General features: G+C 60.6%; 1 protein-coding gene across 3 annotated transcripts in view; it reads left to right on the top strand.

Moving 5' to 3' along the window:
- The first annotated feature begins 2,158 nt into the window (after window positions 1–2,158).
- PRDM16 (PR/SET domain 16) overlaps window positions 2,159–13,419 on the top strand; it is a 337,617-nt gene continuing 326,356 nt past the window's right edge. For all 3 annotated transcript variants that reach the window (XM_027975737.3, XM_042257375.2, XM_027975736.3), the window contains exon 1: window positions 2,159–2,275. In XM_027975737.3, the coding sequence (XP_027831538.1) occupies window positions 2,239–2,275 (37 nt within the window). In that variant the 5' untranslated portion in view covers window positions 2,159–2,238. The remainder of the gene's footprint in view (window positions 2,276–13,419) is intronic.

The raw sequence follows: 13,419 nt of genomic DNA, 5'->3' as shown, positions 1-13,419 counted from the left end.
GCGGTGGTTGGGTGGGGCAGACAGTTCCAAATGAAGGACTCCAGCCACCTTCCTCCCTCTCCCAGCGACTCTTCCCCTCACACACTCTGGGCAGAGGGAAGGTCTGAGCCCACTAGGACCTGCAGCCATGCCCTACTCCCCCTGCAAGTGCGAACTCCCCTGCAAGCCCCTGAGGGGCCAGTAGCAAGGCCCAGGAGCCTTCTGATCCCAGCGGTTCTTTGCCCAGTTCCCTAGGAAAGATGGTCAGGGTTTGGGACAGGACGAGGGGGAGGGCTGGGGGTGGGGGACAGGCAGCCGAAAGGCGGGTGGGCCATGAGACTGAGCTGCAGGTAAATTCCGCGCTGCCACCACGGGCAACACTCACCGAGGGCTGGAAACAGTGGAGGTGGCAGTTGGTGGGCACCAGAGCCGGGGAGAGTGCCTTCTCCATCCAGGGCGGTGAGGGGCTCCAGACTGGACACCCTCCAGCAGTAGGGGCTCTGTCCGGGTTGGGATCCTGGCAGGGAAGCAATTCGGACTACAGAGAGGCCAGGGCGGAAGGCCCAGGACACTGCCGCTAGCTTTTGACAAGCGGGGCTTCTTCGGGCTTCTCCTCTGGGGTAGCGTGGGCCATGCACCCTTCGCCATCAGGGTGCCTCTGCTAGGACTCTAGGGTCTCATGTTAGCTCCTTGGACACTGCCAGTTCACGTTCGTTATGGCAAGGGCATGGGGCTCCGAATGTAGATCCCAGAGGAGGCCCCACTGGTCTCACTGCACAACAAAGGGGAGGGGCGCGCCCGGACCCCCTCGGAGAAACAGAGACCCGCACCGCTGCCCAGGACCCCTCTCCGGCTCAGGCTGTCTCTGCCGGCAGCTCCAAGTCCCAGAGACTGGCGGAACCCCAGTACTTGAAAGGGCGCGGGGATGTCAGCTCTTCCGTTTGCTTCCAATTCATTCTTGAATCCCAAACATGCTCGACAGGGCAATTCTCACCGTCCCCACCAGGGCCCTGGGCCCGGACACCCGGCCTGCGCCCAGCCTTGCCCCTTCGTTGCCGCACCTCCGAATTTGAGGGCTGCGGGGCAGAAGAAACACTCACCCAGTTGGCTCCCACCCGCACTCCGGCACCTGCTCCTCCGCCCGCTCTCCAGCCCGAGACGCACCTGGGCCGCGAGAGGCGAGGGGGACGTGTCCCCAGAGGCTCCGGTCGCTCGAGGTGGCCCAGCTTGGGCGCTCGCGCCGCTGGGTACTCACCTGGGACCGCGGAGGCAGGAGAGCGCGGGCCTGCCGGAGGAAGGCGAGGAGCGGGGCGCCGGGCTTTGGGACGGCTGCCCGCCCGGACGCCACCTCCCCAGTGCCCCGCGCGCTGCTCCCCGCAGCTCTGCGCGAGACCGAGGGCAGCGGGTCCGAGTCCCGCCCGCCGGCCCGGGCAGTGGCTGAGCGCGGAGCTGGCGGCGCTACCGCTGTTGTTTTTGAGCCGCGAAGCCCGAAGCTAGAGCGGTTGGGTGGGGGCGAAGGGGAGGGGGCGGGGGCCGGGGAGGCCCGAGGGGGGCGGCGGGGCCTGAAAGGGGCTTCGGAGGAGCCGGGTTCTGGAGATCGCGAGCCAGGGGCAGGGGCGGAGGGGAGAGCCAGGAGGAAAGCGGGCTGGGACTACGGTGAACGCGAAGCTTTTTAATTAGTAATAAAATGCAATAAAACGAAGCAAAACCAGCCAGACCCGCGTCCGAACTGTTGGCGCGTTTGCCCCCAGATCCAAGGAAGTCTTGAGGACAAACGCCGCCGCCACTCCATCTTCGGCCCAGCTGGGGCGGGAGCAGCCGCGCGACGCGACGCAGGGGAGGGGGGGGAGTCACCTCGCCTCCGGGGCCACCTGGGTCTTTTTAAAGTGTCCGGGGTGCGGGCCCCGGGCGGGAGCGCAGAGCACGGAATGTTTTCTTAAAGGGCCAGTTCCTAGCTGCGCGGAAAAGGGGGGGGGAGGGAGGGAGGGGGGGGGGGGGGTGAGAGATAAGTGAGGTGAAGACCGGGAAAGCCGAGGAGAGCCCCCCAATCCCGCGCCGAGGAGGCGGCGGCGGCGGCGGCGCGACGATGAAGACGATGAATACATTGCAAAGTTTTTTTGGCCCCGGCGAGGGGTGTCAGATTGAGTGCTCTGTGCGCATGTGCGAAGGTGTCCAAACTGACAATGCTGGGGAGATGAAGATAGTGTGTAGCTGCTTCTGGACTCAAGGAGGAGGAGAGAGGTTCCGCGAGCCGACACCATGCGATCCAAGGCGAGGGCGAGGAAGCTAGCCAAAAGTAAGTCTCCCGCGCTCGGCCGCGCCGCGCCGCCGGGCCCGGGCCGCGGGCCGGGGCGTCCGGGCCAGGGGTGCGCGTCGGGGCGCGGCCGGCGCGCCTCAGGCTCTCGGCCCCCGGATCGGCCGCGCGGCCCGGGGGCTGCTCCGCCTCCCGCGCTCCAGGGCGGCCGGGCTCGGCGCGGAGGCTCGGGGCGCCCGGGCCCGCGCGCTCCCCGAAGGCGCCGGCCCCCTCCTCGCCGAACCCCCTCCCCCCCCGCCCCCAGTGTCAGGCGCTCGGGCCCGGGAACCCGAGGCGCGCGGTGGGGGCCGGGGAGGGGGGCGGAGGGGGAGGGCTGGGGGTGGAGGGGAGCGAAAAGCGAAAGTTAGTGAAAAGTTGACGAAAGGGGAGAGCAACTTTTTCCTCCTCGCTCGCTCTCTCCCTCTCTCTCCGAGTGGCTCTCAGTCCTGGTCAAATCATATTCCGGGCTTTTGAAATAGTGGGCGCTAGAGCACCGCCTTTGGCGTCCGCCAGCCGGGCGCAGAGGAGGGAGACCCCGAGCCGGGGAGGGGGCGGAGGAGGGGGCGCGGGCCGGCGCCCACCCGGCTCCGCGGGCGCAAAGGCAGGGATGTTGTCGGCAGGATAGCCACAGCCACTGGGAGAGCAAAATGGAGATGTTTCCCTGGGCTTGGAACTGTGGTCGTGAAGTTTATTCCCAACTGGTGCCCCGTGCGGCGGCGGGCGCTTCTCTGCGGCTCCGGCTGCCCGCGCGGCCGCCCCGGCGCCGGTGCCCCCAGCAGGAGGGTCCCCGCCGGGCCGCCTTCCTCCCCGCCGCCACCCCGCTCTCGGCCCTGCTCGGACCCTCCCGCTACCGCTCGCCTGGCACAGCCCCGAGGCCCGGCGGGGACTGAGCTGCCCCCGGCGAGACTGCCGGGTCCCCGGTCTTACTTTCTCTTTCGCTCCGTCTCGGGCCGAGCCCCGGGCTCCGCGCGCACAGCCCGCCGCCGTCCCGGTCCTCGCCGCCGGCCGGGTGCGCTCACCGCCCGCCCCGCAGCCCGCCGCGGCGCCTAGGGCCGCCCGCGCACCCTCCGCGCCCCGGTTGCTGGCGCCATTCACTGCCAGGCCCACCGGTCCGGGTCTGCGGCCCTAGAGGCAGGCAGGTGGGGGCAGCGGCGCCGCGGCCCGGCGAGCGCGGCTCCCGAAGCCCGGCCGCGGCCCGGCTGCAGCGAAGCGGCGAGCGTCGCCGGGAGCGTTCTCGGCGCTTCCAGCTCTCGCCGCCCCCTCCTCCCCGGCCGCCCGCCCACTCGCTCCCCCTTGGGAATCCCTGAGGGACCCGTTCCCCTTGGGAATCCCTGCGGGACCACCAGGCCGATCAGTCCGCTCCTCCTGGGCCAGACCCTGCCCGGCCGGGCCTCGCAGCGCCCAGGGCCGAGCCCCCAAACATGAGCTCAGGGGGCGCGAAACTCACGGCAGTTTTCCGAAGAAGTTCTACCCTCTCGGTTCGGTGGTCGGCTGGCTCGACCCGACAGCCCCCGCTCCACGCCCAGTTGTAGGCCGCGCGTCGGGCCCGCGGGGGAAAAGCAACTTCCAGCCTCCACAGGACGCCCCTGGACCCGCCGGCGGCCGCTGGGCCCCTCGCTGAAGCGCCCGTTTCCAGTCTCCTGTGCCAAGTGCTCCTGGCCTCGGCCTCCCTGGCCTTCTGTGACCTCTGGCCCCTCTTGGTGCGAAAGAGGCCCTGTGTTTAGTGGCTGGTGCGGCTGGACTGTGTGTGTGTTACCTGTCCGCCGGAAGACGCGTGGAGTGTGCGTGTTCGTGTGTATATCGGGGTCTGTTTGTGCACCGCGAATCTTCTCAGTGACTCGGCTCCCCGGCGGCAGGCCGCCCGGGTCAGACTCCCTGAGGAACGGCCCGAAGGTGGAGTGAGAAAGTGGAAGGCGGCCGAATTCTCGCCCGGCCTTCGCTGCAAGCGAGAGGCCGGCTCCCTGAGCTCGGCGCGGCCGCGGGAAAGTTCCGAGCGTCCCCCACCCGCCGGTCTGGCCCACAGCTCTCTGTGTGCTCCACCCAACACAGGTGGGGAAGATTCCCTGCCTGGCTCTGCTCGTGGCCTAGAGTGGATGCCTGGCATCGACCTACAGCCTGGCTCAGCGGCGGCGGGAGAACTGGACTCAAGGGGAGGGCAGAGCACAGAGTTCCCTTTCCTGGGAGTCCTTATGGAGGAAAACGCAGCTCCAGGCAAGTCTGTCAGACCCAGATCCCAGCGAGCTCTGGGAACTCCTCCTCCTGGGTCGCACAGCTAGGACAGCTGCCCCCAGCCCTCCCCAAGAAGATGGTTCAGGCAGGCAACGGGACCTCACTGCCTGCTGGACACAGAGCACTGCGTCCACCAGGAAATTTTATTTCTTTGGACGATATTTTTGCCAGATGTGGACATCCCTGGGGCCTGACTCCATTACCTGAATCCCCAGGGCAGCGGGGCAGTCCTGGTGCCACCAACGGAACCTCTGCCTCCAAGCTACATCCTGCCAGGGTCGGGGGCTGGGGGAGGGGAAACAGGTCCTGGTTACAGGGCCACTGTGCTGCACTGGGCTGTGCCTGCAGTCATGTGCCAGGCGTGGAAGGACAGCCAGGTTGCGGTGGTGGTGGGATGTTGTGATCCCCTGATTCAGAGCTTGGGGACTGCTCCAGATGGTGTATCTGGGGCTCTAACTTCATTTGTGTGTCCCCAGGACCCCTTTCCAGGGGCTCTCTCCTGCTGAGTCTGTGTTGGGTGAGCTGGTAGCACCTTTGGAGCCCTCACTGGGGGCTCTGAGTTGCAGGGGCAGAGGCCACTGGGGCTCTCAGACCGGGGCTGTGGATCAGCTGCTGGAAGCCCTCTGTCTCAAACTGCCTGGGAAGGCTGATCTGGGTGAGGACAGATCTGGCAGGGTCCTCTCACACTCGGTGGGGCTTGACTGGCCAGTGGGAAACCAGGCGTCCCTGCCCTGTATTTAAAAATGAAATGGCACACAAAAGCTTTGTGTTTCTGGCGCTGTTGGGAGCCAGGTGGGCAGGTCAGCACAGCCATCGTGCCCTCCTGACCTCTTCACAGCACAGCTGGGGGACCCTGTGTGAGGGAGGATGTGCCCCCAAAACTGTGTCCAGCCAGGGCCCCCATGAGAGCACCCATGAGGCCTGATCCCCATGGAGGCAACAGACCCCAGAGTCCTAGATATGGTGTATTTCAGGCCTGGGAAGTTACCGTTCGCAGCTGCCAGCTACCACCTAGCCTCTGGGATGGGGGTTGGGGGGGAGGTGGGGGCTGCTACCCCTGCTACCTCCTTGGAAAAGGGTCTGTGTGACAGGGTTGGGGAGACTGGCTGCAGGCTGAGCTCCCAGCCGGTTCCTTCTCCCCAGCAGAAACAGACCAGTCTCCCGACTTGCTGGGCCCAGCCCTTCTCCCACCCTGGGGGAATCCTGCCCCTTCCACCAGTCCTCTTCCAGGAGCTGGGACAGCAGCCTCCCATCTGGACGCCTGGTAGGGCAGCAGCGCCAGGAAATGTCCAACGGGAGTCTGGCGGCTCTCCCCGCTTCGGACGAAAATGCGGAGGCCGCGGTGGAGGGGCGGGGTGCAGGGCTGGCGGCCAAGGCCAGGTGCCCCGCAGCGGTGCACAGATGGCCCTCAGCCTCTGGCTGGCCAGGGGCCCCTCGGATGTGCCGGGGCAACGAGGCCTTCGGGAGGGGAGATGCGGGTTCATGGCATGACCTCCGCCTGGGGCTACCTGGGGGAAGGGGAGCCGCTGGGCCCAGGGGCTGCTCAGGACCACTGAGCCCCATCACCTCAGGCTGCTCAGGGCTGTCGGCTTTTCCTCTCAGCTGCTGGCCTGGAGCAGGTGCGGGCTGAGCCTCCCCCACCCTCCAACGGCCCCAGTTCACCAGGCAGCTCCCCTCTGGGCAGAGTGCGGGACTGGGGACCCAATCTGGCGATTCTGTTGAGAGGCCTGGTGTGGGTGGTGGGGCCAGCCCGGGGGTCCCATCAAGGAGCCCCTTTGGGGAGGCTCGCCAGCTTGCTGGGCCTCCGTGGGTGCGATTAACCCCCTGTTTTATTCAATTAGGAGGCAATTAGGGATCCTTGGGGGCTGGGCTAGTAATTAAGGTGCCATATAATTAGAGTTTCAACAAAAATTATCCAGGATTAAAAATCTTGTGAATAATTTCGTTTAAAAATTTCAAATAGCGTTAAATACAATTTATCAGGTTTTGAATCAAACCCGTGTAACAAGTCTTGGATGCTGCAGCTCACGTAGCTGGTGCGGGAGGACAAGGAACTGCCGCGGCACCGTCCCCGCGCGGCAGAGAAACTTCTGGAGGCCAAGGGAACCAGTCAGGCCTCGCCGCGGGCGCGGACTCCGGCTGTCCCGGGCTCCAGACGGCGCGGGCGGGGGCGCGGGGCCTGAGGACCCGGGGCTGAGCCGATAGTCACCGCGGCATGGGGTTCTCCGCGCACAAAGTCGCTGCAACTACAGCGGGCGTTGCGGGGCCCGCGTCTACACGCGCCCGAGGTCGGTGGCGGTGGCTCCGTACGCCCGAGCGCCCCTGGTCTCAGCCCAGCCCTCCTCTTCCGCGGCCGCAGTCTGGCCCCAGGGCTCTCAGCCTCCCTGGATTTCCTGGACAGAGAAGGGCGGCCTCCTCAACCCTCCCCATCCCCGCCCCGACTGCTGACCCTCGCCCAGACTCCGAGGGCTGCAGACCGTGTGCGGTTCCAAGTCGCTTCGCGGATCTGGGACCCGAGATACGTGCGAGCGCGCCCGGAAGACTAGCTCTCAGTTGGGCGGGTGCGGGAAAACCGAGGTGAGGGTGGAGGTTCGGCTTTCCAGGAGCGATCTCTGCTTTCCGCCGAACTTGGCGCTGGGGCTGCGCGCACCTGCAGGGAGACCCCTGAGCAGAGCAGGCTGCAGCCTGAGCCGCTGCCTAGATTTCTGTCACCGCCGCAGCCGCGGGGAGACGGGCCTGTAGAGGTGTTCATGGTCCACTTGGGAGACTTCACTCACCCCCTTGTACTGACCCTGAGAAGGATATGGTGAGCTGGCACCATTTTTCTGGGTAAGAAACCCAGGGCACAGAGAGGTCAAATAACCTGACAAGGTCACACAGCAAGTTAATGGTGAAACTGAATGTCACTTTAGTAAAGCCCTCCAGGGTTTTCTGTTTAGTACCCTGCCTCCCACCAGGGCACTGCCGGCTGCAGTTAATTCCAAGGATTTTTTTTTTTAAGTGTATCAGGTTTTAAGAATTTTCCCAGGGCCAGTGGTCAGCTTGTAACAGGTCTATTTGTAAAAAGCAGAGAAGACATCCATGTGCATACAGCTTGTGAATGCAACTGGCTACTTTCAGCCTCCTTCAGACTGGATTCTTTCCCTACCCAGGACTGGACTCTTCCACTTTGCTCTCCCTACTCGGGCTGGGCAGAGGCCTTGTCTGGGTGTCTTTAGCCTTGGCTCTGCGAGTCCTCTCCCCAGGACAGGTGCAAGAAAGCTGGAACGTTGACCAGGGCTTGGTCTTGTCTGCCCCCCAGTTATTGCCTTTTGCCTGAGCCAAACAGGGGGTGTTGGACCTGCTGGCTCACCTTCCTACCCCCACTCCCACCTCAAATCTGGAGGGACGTAATCCTGCCCCTCCCCCAGGCAGTGGGGAAGAGGAGGAGCTGTGGTCGTGGACCGGACTGACCCACAGGGCTGGCGGCTGCAGTTGCAGGTCCAGCCGGGAATCAGCCGCTGTTCCTCAAATCTGGGCACTTCACAGGCTCCAGCCAGGGCCACAGTGGCCATTCCAGGCTGGCCAGTGCTCCTGAGCTCTCGGGGCTCCCAGGGCATTTCTGGGTGGCCTCTTTGGCTCTGACCACTCTCTTGTCTCTGGGTTTCCCCAGCCAGTCCTCCTCGGTCTGGAGGTGCTCTGACCAGGCTGCGGCCTCTCTCTGGACTCCGAGGAACAATGCCCTGGGGCTGCCGATAGGAGTGTGCCGGCCTGAGATACATATTTGTTTAATAGTTAACATTCTGTGAAAAAAAAAAAAAAGGGAAGAAAGTCAGATTCTGGTGAAGGCTTTGCTTATTTTATATCCACTATAACTATTTCTGTCCATGAAAATTGGCTTAATTATATCAATGGAATGTTTCTTTTTCAATTCTGTATGCAATTAGTCCATCTTGCCGGCTGCAATTTATTTTAATAAAAAAATAAACCAGTGGTGTGTTCAGTTCCTCATCCCCTGGGGACAAATGCGATTGGTGTGTTTAATTTCATTAACTACAATGCGGCCTACTGGAAAAATGTATAAAATCAGCTTTATACAGCTTAAACACTGGCATTTGAAACAAATCATTATTGCATTAGCTGTCACACTGGTAATTCTAGAATCTAAGGAAAAAAATATATTATGGCTGTTTTTATAACCCTTTGCAAATTCACTGTTAAAATAATTTATAATCATTTTAAAACATAGCTAGGTCCTGGTGAATATTTTATCTCCTCCAAATAAGGCTCCGCGTTACCCTGTGCACGTTCTCTGTCTGAAGAGTGTGCCATTCCCAACCCCGAATACGCATCTTTCAGGGTGGAGACAGCAGAGGCTGTCTTTAAACAAACCTGATGAGTGCCAGCTCCCTTTTTCATTCTAGCCTGACCCTGCCCTTGAGGTGGAATGGTTGACACAGACGCATCTGAAATTTGTCTCGGGGCAGAGGGCACCCCAAGATGCTGCAGAACCCTTAGCATACCCAGCTTCCCCCTCCAGGCCCCGCAGGTGGGAGGAGGGGGCCAACAAACAGGCTTTACAAGCGTGGAAGCAAGGCCCCCTATCCCGTGCCCGGGGTTCCTGAGCTCCAACCTGGAGAAGTGAGAGCAGCCCTTGCCATGCTCATCTCTGAAAGAGAACCAGTCTCCCCGAGCACCCACTTTCTGCTTCTGCAAAATGAACTTGGTCAGGAAATTCACGAGAATTGTGCTCCTTCTCAGTGGGTCACACAATTCCAGGATGGTGTGTGCATCCTGTCCAGTGTGGGGCACGTAAGGGGGTGAGCCCCAGATCACACGCACATGTGCGAGCGTGAGTATGTGTATGTGTGTGTGTGTGTGTACGCGTTGGGATCCATGTTGCCCTTGGAAGTCCTGGCCCGGCCTGAGCTGCTCTGCGGCACGTGGCAGAGCAGGCTTGCTCCTCGCTCCCACAGGCGTGAGGCTGGAGATGCTCAGAGGCATCTGTGGGAGGGATGTGGGCAGAGTGCAGGGCCCCTCTCACCTGCTGCCTCCTGATTCTGAGATACTTTTAGGAGACTTGAGTCAGGCCCCAAAGCCCCTGGTTCCCCAGCATGCGGATGGGGAGGGGCAGGATACAGCGGCTCAATCTCCGTGCTCCTGTCATTGTCCAGCTTCTGGACCATGGGCTTCCCCTGGGGGGGGGGGGTGGTGGTGTCGCCTTCCCAGTCCTAGGAAATGCCAAGGGGCATTAACAGGAAGAAAATAGCCCAGGAGGCTCTGAGACCAGGGCTGCTGTCCTGATGTGGGGAGAGAGGGGTTCGTGGAAGGTGCAGGGGTTTCCTAGGAAGGTTCCAGAAACATACTCGGGCCCTTCTGGCCACACTGAGAACTGTCTCCCTGTGCTTCTGCCTCTTGACTCCCCTGGATAGATTCAGGTAGATTTGTTTTTTGATATAAACTTTATATTCCATAATGAATTTTGATGTGTAGGGGGACCTAGCACCTCCTCTCTGAGTTTGAAGCCCCCTCCTGTTTCTCAAGGAGGTGCCTGGAGAGGGTGGGCCAGGAGGACCCAGGCTGGGTCCCAGACTCCCACCAGGCTCTGGGGACCAGGCCATGTCACCGTGACTGCATGAGCCCCTGGTGGTCGTCAGGCATGAGGTCTGCTCTTTTTTCAGGTTCTGCTGTGTTTGTTGAGAAATGAGTGTCTTTGTCTACTTTCTGACTTTAGAAAGAATAGCAGAGCTGCATCCTTGGTGCAAATAGCAAGGCCGTGCCTGAGGGGCCACTGGATGCTGCTCCTGAGGCCACATGGGGGCCTCAACCCAGAGTCAGCCCTTGGGCGGGTTTGGTGACACATGGTTCTCAGGCCTCAGAATCTGCACTCCGTCCACGCCGACTCTGGGCTGGCTGTGTCCCCCTCTTGACCCCTATGCCTGGTGCAGCTTAGGATTATCAGACCCCCACCTTCAAAGCCAGGAAAGGTAGGCCACCTGGGAAAGTGAAAGTTGTGACTCAGTGGAGGGACTGTGGGGTGTGGACATGTGGGTATTTGCCTCCTCCCTGGTTGCCTACAAAGAGTATGGCACAGAAGGTTCTGGAAGGGAGCATGGTGTTTGGGGAGATGAGCCTCAGGGGGGCTGGTGGTGCTGAGTCCAGATGTCTTCCTCCAGGTAGACAGAACCGAGTGTCAGTTTTACCTCCTGGGCCTGCTTGTAGTGATACTTTGCTGGTCCTCTGCCTGCCTCCTCCTTGGGGGCTGTTTGGGGCCATGACAAAGTGTCCATGTCAGCGCTTTGGTTCTGGCCATCAGCTCAGCCAGAAAATAAAGCCCACGTGGTCCTTAGTTCATGATTTTATTTTCAAGCTGAGTAGCATAGGTGCTGGGGTCTGTTTTGGCCCCTGATGTCCAGCTGGGCCCCTCCCTCCAGCTCCCCCCGTCCCCCCAGCCAGGCCAAACCTCTTCCATCCTCACTTCCACCTTTGAGGCTTCAACAGCTGGGGGCATCTGCTGGCTGTCTTCTCATCAGAGGCCTCCCACGTCCTACAGGGTCAGGTCTTCTGTCTGTTTTGACGGCACCTCTCCATCCGTTGGTTCATCTCTGCCTGCTGTCTGTGGGCCTCCTGTGTGCTTGATGCTGAGAAGTGCCCAAGTTCCCTGGGCAGCTGCAGGATGCTTGCCCAGGGTGGACTCCCCTTCCCCAGAGGAAAATGTGGTGACGTCACTGTGCTCTGGGCAGTGTGGCGAGGCTGGGAAGTGCGGGCCACAGACTCCCTCCAGACTCTTGGTCCTCACTGGCCCCAGCAGGTCCTTGCCCTGGGTGCTGGGCCTCTGTGTCTGAACTGTTTGGATGAGAAGTGAGCCCACAGGCTGCCCCCACCTCAGCACATTGGGAGACGCCCAGCTCTGGGATCTCCAGGGCCTTGGGTCTGTGCTGATGGAAAGTTGCTGGACCCCCAACCAACTATTCTGTTTCAAGTTGTAAAGGCCAGAAGGGAGAGAGGGACAGAGAGGGACGGAGGGGTGCGGAGAAGACAACTCCATTTCTGTCATTGCTTCCCTGAGAGCCTCCCCCGCCCCGGCTCCGAATCCAGTGACTCAGCTGAGATTTGTACAGCGTTTCTCTGTACCGATGGCAGGCAGGGCACCTCCGGTGTTTGAGTGCAAGTGGGAAGTGCCCGGCTCAGCCAGGGATGATGGGAGCTGAGTAGCAATTATTTCCTGGGACGCTGTTTAATCCCGTGTCTGTGTTCAGGTGCTGCAGGTCAATACTATACCCAGATATGGATTCACATAACAGGCTCCCATCTAAGTTGTTCTTTCTCGCTGTGTCTCCGAGGGGAAGGAGCAGGCATTTAAAAATGCTTAGACATTGGTATCTGCTCAGTGGGCTGTAACGGCTTTTGCAGAGATGCCTGGTCACATTGGTCTTAAAACGTAGAAACAAAGAGCGAGAATCAGGCTCACTGGGAGCCCGCGTGCTGACCGCAGGACAGCCCTGGGGTCCGTCCTGCCTCCTGTGTGCAGCCGAGCAGGGGGGCCCTTGTTGCTCGCTGGCACCGTTTTGCCCTCAGGTGACACTTCCTCTGGAAGGTTCAGAGTGAGGCCACATCCTCAGAATTCATATTTTCCCCTTGTAGGGTGCTTCCATCCTCCATCCAGGGGAAGCAGGTAAATCAGGTCCTGACTATGTTGGAATCTGTGTCTTGGGCCTGTGCCGAACTGACAGCCATTCCCAGCCCCCAAATTCAGACGTAGCTGCCTTGTTCCCTGTGATGCCTGCTGTCATCAGAGTTGGATCAAGGGGTCCTGGTGCCTCTTTCTAGCTTGCTGCCACCTGCTCACCCCGCGATACCTCCCTGGGAAGCCCAGTCTTCTTTGCAAACCACCCTCAGCTTATCCCTGGAAAAGCCAGTGCATTCTTGAACTGCCTGAAAGTCAGGTAGCATTTTGCTGGCCAGAGCCGATGCAACTCGAGGGAGACAGGGCCCCTGCCCTGCACCCTTCCTCCGGGCAGTGAGCTGAGACGGTCTCCAGGGAACGTGCGTACCAGGCCATGTGTGTGCTGCATGTGCGCACAGCTGTGGGCACCACTGGGTGAGCCTGGATCTGCCGTCCAAATGAGACGCACCTTCAGGCTGTTCTTTCTCATCAGCAGCATGGCACCTCCTGCCCGCTCGTACTTTGCAAAGACCCCCCCCTCACTTTCACTGTCCCCTGATGCTGCTGAACTCCCCAAGGCCTCTGAAATGGGGGTTGTGGCCGCCGGGCCTCCTGGCCCAGAGCTGTTCGCAGCTGTTTGTTGTGTGAGCAGAGACGGGAGAAGTTCAAATGTGCGAAGGGGCGATGTGCGAGCACTTTGCTGCAGTTTATAACCCCCACAAGAAACAAAGAGGAGCGAGGGCTGTTTAGATAATCCCGGGCCCTTGCGCTCACATTTAGAAAAATTAGGCCCTCTTGAAAAATTACAGAATTATGCTGCCAGTGTCAGGTTCCGAGATAATGATGTGTCTGTGTGCGAAAATATTAAATTGCAATAACACGCCCGTGAGTACCTCTCTGAATAGGGTATTCAGTTCCCAGCTTGGGCTGAACATAAAGCTTGTGACTGACAGAATACAAATGGTGTCATAAAACATTGGGGGGTTTACAGCCGGGCTCCGTCTTTCTGATCGGCTTCTCTATCTTGGCCCATCCAGCATCCTTTCCTTTAATGAAACAGCCCGACGATGTGGCTAATTATTTATTTATCACATTAGCAGGAGGAAAAGCTATCACAGACAGATCAATTTTTCACTGGAAGTGATTTTAAGTGACTTTAAAAATAAGCCCCACGATGGGCTGCTTGGTTCTGTCCTTCGGCCTCTCAAAGTCCACACCATCCGCTTCGCTGATGTGGTTGGTAAAGCATCCATCGGCTGCTCCTCCAGCTGAA

The sequence above is a fragment of the Ovis aries genome, chromosome 12 (genome assembly GCF_016772045.2).
Source record: "Ovis aries strain OAR_USU_Benz2616 breed Rambouillet chromosome 12, ARS-UI_Ramb_v3.0, whole genome shotgun sequence".
Lineage (NCBI taxonomy): Eukaryota > Metazoa > Chordata > Mammalia > Artiodactyla > Bovidae > Ovis > Ovis aries.
Note: the sequence above shows the minus strand (reverse complement) of the source record. Positions and strands in the feature narration are given on the sequence as shown.